This window comes from Pterocles gutturalis, unplaced genomic scaffold (genome assembly GCF_000699245.1).
Source record: "Pterocles gutturalis isolate BGI_N339 unplaced genomic scaffold, ASM69924v1 scaffold19972, whole genome shotgun sequence".
NCBI lineage: Eukaryota > Metazoa > Chordata > Aves > Pterocliformes > Pteroclidae > Pterocles > Pterocles gutturalis.
The window spans coordinates 1-5,260 of record NW_010108523.1 but is presented as its reverse complement, the minus strand read 5'-3'; the positions used below and the strand labels follow the sequence as shown (position 1 = coordinate 5,260).

The following is a 5,260-nucleotide window of genomic DNA, read 5'->3' as shown; positions in this document are numbered from 1 at the left end:
AGAAAACCTAAAAAAAAAAAAAAAAAAAAAAAAAAAAAAAAAAAAAAGGCCACCCAAACCTGTGGCTTTATTCTGTGTTCAAGTAGCACGGGTAAAGGATTAAAGCAGGAACATGATTCTCCCATCCTGATTAATGTGGGTCTTGTGGAAGTTCAGGATCCAAAGGAATATAAATTATTTTCTCCCAGTTACTTTTCATTAACAAACTACTACATCTCTCCTTTTCCTCTTTTCACTATACAGGATGCCCTTTCACTTTGATACAGTTAAAATGTCATTAAGGCACAGAGGAGGATTTGTGTTAACATGGAAGAGCCATACAAAACACAGAATTTATAATTTCACATTCTGTTTTAGCAAAACCCTTATTTTCAAAGTGTCCTGCACCCTAAGACTATTTAGCTGAGCACTGAAATCCAGAGCACTTTTTTTTTTGTACTTCTGATCATTCGATCATCTATGTAGATATTTATGGAGTTAATATGTAGTCTCAGACCACCAAAAGTAACCGCTGCTGTTTTCTGTTCAGTATTTTGTCTTCACTGGTGTGCTGGCAATGGTGACTTGTGCAGTCTTTCTTCGTCTCAACTCTGTCCTGAAGCTGGCAGTACTTCTCATCATGATTGCGATCTATTCTCTGCTGACTGAGACCATTTACGCTTCTCTTTTTCTGCAATATGACAACTTTAACCACAATGGAGAGTAAGTGTTCACAGCCCTCTTTAGGAACTGCTTTTTAATAAGGTAGTGGGTCAAGTCTTGCCAGAGTACATGTATACTGGATAGCATCATAGTTAGGTATGGAACGATGGTTGCAAGAGGCAATGACTAATCCAAAACTATTTATAATGTGATTCTTTCTGAGACCTTTTTATTCAAATGTCCATTTCATGAGGACATTTAAATAATGAGCAAGGTTTGTCTTTTATGTCTCCCATAGTCTATCCATGATGCTAAAAATATGCATTACAGTCTGTATACGTTGCTTACTTCTATTCTTGAAAACTCCAGAGATACTGATTGAAACTCTCATCTCAATTTAAGAAAACAGGAGTGAAAAACTGATTTTTTTTGTGGCAGGGTTTTAACAGAATGAAATTCAAATTATAATGTCTAGTTGTGAAAGATATACGGAATACAGGGACGATCCCATTTTGTAGGAGTGCATTTGAAGGACAGACTCCTCCTCCCAGGCTTCCTTCCCAGCAAGAGGAGTTAAAGAGAAGGGCACAAGAGCCACAGTGATTTGCAGAGTCAGAGGTGCGCTAAGTGTTGCAATAACTGAATCTAGAGCAGCAGTGATTTAACTCATTCAGAAAATGCTTCTTCAGTCTTTGATACTTGACCAATTTAGTATCACAGTTGCTTGTGCTTGTAAGTGTGTGCCAGATGAAGATCCTCAGAATGACAGAAAAGCATGGATTTGCGGAACAATTAGTTCTCAAAACAGCCGTGTCTTTACACATATTAAGGCTCTGCACACGTATCTTTCCTTGCTAGGTTCCTACGGTAGCAAGGTACTAAAGATTTGGGATGCAATTCCCTTTTCTAATGCTAGTTAACCTCCTGTAGACTAATGGCATATTGCATACGTACAGTAGAGTCCAGCAAATATGACAAACGGCAGTAAGCAATACTTTGCCAAGTAATTAGATGTAGAAATCACAATCATTGTCTTTAATTTTTGTCACTAATGAAGCGTGGCAAAGAAAGATTCTCCTTGGTGTGAAAATCTTTGAGAATTCAGAGTAGTTTCTATTCTCTGCATCAATGAAACTCTCTAGTGGCTTTTACCATAGAAGAGTAAGAAAGAATAAGGAATATCCTCCAGAGTAGCCAATAACCCAGGACATAGGGAACTCAGCTGAGATGCTCCACACTCAGGACAAGGATCTGAACTTCAACTCTGACATTAGGGAGCATGCGGTTCAAGGCTGTGTGCCCAGGAACTTATCTGTTTTCTTAGCTATACAAATTAGTTGAATAAAACGTTTGTCAACTCCCTACGAAGCTCATCTAGCTCATACATTTGTGGCTACAGCTACATTACCACAATATGCAATAATCGACGAGTTCACAACTAAGACTCCTGAGGCTTTTGCCTCAAGGGGGTCCTTGTGGAATGAAATCTTTGGGAGGTTGTACTTCAGACAACTTCAAAATGGGAAACATTTGAATTCCAAAATATTCGCAGATGACAAAGATGTTTCCTGCCTGTTTTTTGATCTATACTGATGAGTCATCTCATAGCGACACATTTCCTCACAGTAAATTCTTCATTAGGCCCACAAAGTCAGTTCAGTTAGCTCTCTCACAGGAAAGTTTACTTTCGGTTTAGTCTTCATCAAGCTCTGCTCTTTCTCTCTCTAATTTCTCTGTCATAGGAGTTCTCCTCTGACAAATATCACCTGACTTTTTTTTCAAACTTACTACAGAAAATGGATTCCGTGTCTGGACTTTGCTTTATTCTTAGATCTCAAGGTAGACAAAAGAATGTCCCAAAATCTCTTCCAAATTCTGCTCCTTGTTTGCACCTTTATTAACTTTTTTCAGAACTTTAAGCTTTAAGCATCTCTTAACCATTTCCTTTTCTTTCCTTTTCTCCATTCAACAAAATAATTGCCAAATATTCATGTTAAATTCACCTCCAAATTTAATTCTTTCTCCTTTTTGGTTTGCTGTAAGATTGGCCCTACCAGTTCCCCAGCCTCTTCATTTGTGCCTTTTTAAACCCCCCCGATATTACAGAGATACTCACTTTCTTCAGTTTTGCTATTTTTCCACATAGCTGTAATTTCTCCTCAGATTTGAAACCCTTTTTAACCACTCTGGACCACTTTCACCTTATTTTGTCACACTTTCTGCATGCTCCACACACAGCATCTCTGTGATTTCATCCAGCAGATTTTATACAGCCGTTACCGCCTTGGCTCATCTTCCCCTGTCACAGGCAGACATTTCTTCTCTGTGCCCCTATTTGTGTCTCAGTAAAACCAGTCTTAGTTACTGTTTGCCATGTTTTTCACTCCCCTTTGATCCACACCTCCTTCCTTAACTCACCTGTCATCTTCTCTGAACCTTTCTCACAATACAGGGATGTTTAACTTTCAGAACCTGCTTTGAGGTTCATCTTTTATCTCTAGGCCCATTCACTGGGCTTTTCCTTTCACAGTCGGGAAGTTTTCTTTTCCCAGCTCCAGCCCCAAACTTTCCCCACCCAGATCCCACCTCCTCTACTTGGCAGGGGCTTTATGAAGAACCCAGGAAAAGAGACTGAGTGACACACAGCTTGCATATCACATTTGAAAGATCATCACCTTCTGTGTACCAACTGTAAGCTAAAAATCAGTTATTTAATACATTTGTCTCCAAACAGTGAGAAGTTCAATTACACTCCTATTCCTTTGAACTAGTTATTGCTAAGTTAAGTTTTCAAACACATGGGGATTTTTTAAAGAACAACAAAAAGTACCAGGGTGCATTACAAAATGAAACTTCTGAACAATTACAATACTGACAAATCAATAACTGTACTTTACTTTGGATTTTTTTTTTTTCCAGCACAGACTTCCTGGGTACAAAGGAGGCATCTTTACTACTGATGGCAATGTTCCTTTTAGCTGTATTTTATCACGGTCAACAGGTAACGCAAACATTTGCTTTAACCATTCCCTGTATCACTTGCAATTGCAGGATGTGTCAATAATTACTTTCAAAATACCAACTGCCTTTTTATCCACTTGAGCGTATGACCTTTTACAATTTAATAAACCATACACACAATCTGATTAAAGAAAATCCGCATCTGACAGTGTCTAGCGTTCTTAAAGAACACATGCAATATTATATTCAGCAATACATAAGCTATATTGCATTTTCTAATAGAAACCAAAGGAACAAACAGGACTTCATTTACCTTAGGTACATGTGAAATTCCAGTGGCATCTGACTGCTTCAGTGTGCTTGAGTAGGCATAAAACTAAAATGAAGAAAGAGACTAACAAACAAAAATAATACAACGAACAAAATAATAAAACTCCTACAAAATAGCATAGTATGTTCACAGAGGAAAAACAACAGATTTGAGAAAATGAGGAAAATTTGCAGTTAAGTACCAGCACTAATTTCTTTGAGTCATGAACCACTTGCAAGAATTCTTTCAGGTGGACCTAGATCATAGCTAAGATTTAGGGACTTCAGAGCTTTAGAACTGATATCCTTGAGGAGGGACTGAGAACCCTGGTATTTCAAGAATTCAAACACAGTGCACAGGCAGACTGAAGTAGAACAAGATTTAAAACAACAAACACATTGGGTAAAAGCCACCAGGGTATTTTCTCCACAGCACTTCTGGTTGGCAACCTCTAGTCTGCTGCATATCAAACGTGCTGATTTCAGGCAGTTTCTGTTCATATAAAGGCAAACAGAACCACAGCATTAAAGGAGGCAATAACCACAATTGTCTTTGGAAATTGTCCTGCATATTCAACTTGCTTGAAGATTTTCCCTTCAAGAACATTAGGCTGATTAATACCAGCATTCCTTGATCCTAATTTGAGTAAAACAGTAAGAGAGGAATGTGGCTGTGATGAATAACACAATATTATACAATTTATTACAATACTACAACACATTCATAAGTTGTACAGGTACCTACATGCTCCATTCCTTCCACAGGAGAGCAAAAAAGAAGGCAAGACCTAAATATTCTAGTAATTTTCTTCCTTTTAATCTTCTTTTTGAGGAAATGTGGAATGAGTGAGTAGGGGAAGCAAGGGATGAAAAGTGCTTTGTGCCCAGATTTAAGTTTGACAGAAAACAATGTACTTTGACATATCTTTGACAAGACATAAAGCCCATTTAGGAAAAAGATGCAACAAATAAGAACTAAATATCCCAAAACTTGTGATAAGCCTTATAATGTTCCCAATGATTCTTAACATATGCAAAGATACAAATCTAAGGGTTGGGAATTGTCTAAAGTGACAGTAAGTACTAAGAAAGAAAACACAAAAGGAGTTTAGGTAAAGCAAGGAGTAGGCAGAATCCAGGCAATGCTCTTCAGGATCACAATTCTGAGTGTAAATGTCTGTCCTCTACATAAGCCTGATCTGGGGTGTTTAAGAGTATTTCCCAGCCCAGAGGCCTGTCAGCACAGCACAGTCTTTCCATCCTATTAATCTTCCTTGTTGCATAAAACATGGTGGCTGCACTCTGGAAATGGTCCCTGAGATGTGGTCATAATAGAATAAAGAGCAAA

At 38.0% G+C, this 5,260-nt stretch overlaps 1 protein-coding gene across 1 annotated transcript in view; it reads left to right on the top strand.

The window, feature by feature from the left end:
* The window catches only part of LOC104461192 (adenylate cyclase type 8-like), a gene marked incomplete at its 3' end in the record, with an annotated part of 8,230 nt that extends 4,587 nt beyond the window's left edge, over nucleotides 1-3,643 (top strand). Inside the window, exons 3-4 of the mRNA XM_010072677.1 lie at nucleotides 530-702; nucleotides 3,562-3,643. Coding sequence (XP_010070979.1) covers nucleotides 530-702; nucleotides 3,562-3,643 — 255 coding nt within the window. The remainder of the gene's footprint in view (nucleotides 1-529; nucleotides 703-3,561) is intronic.
* Between the last annotated feature and the right edge of the window lie 1,617 nt (nucleotides 3,644-5,260).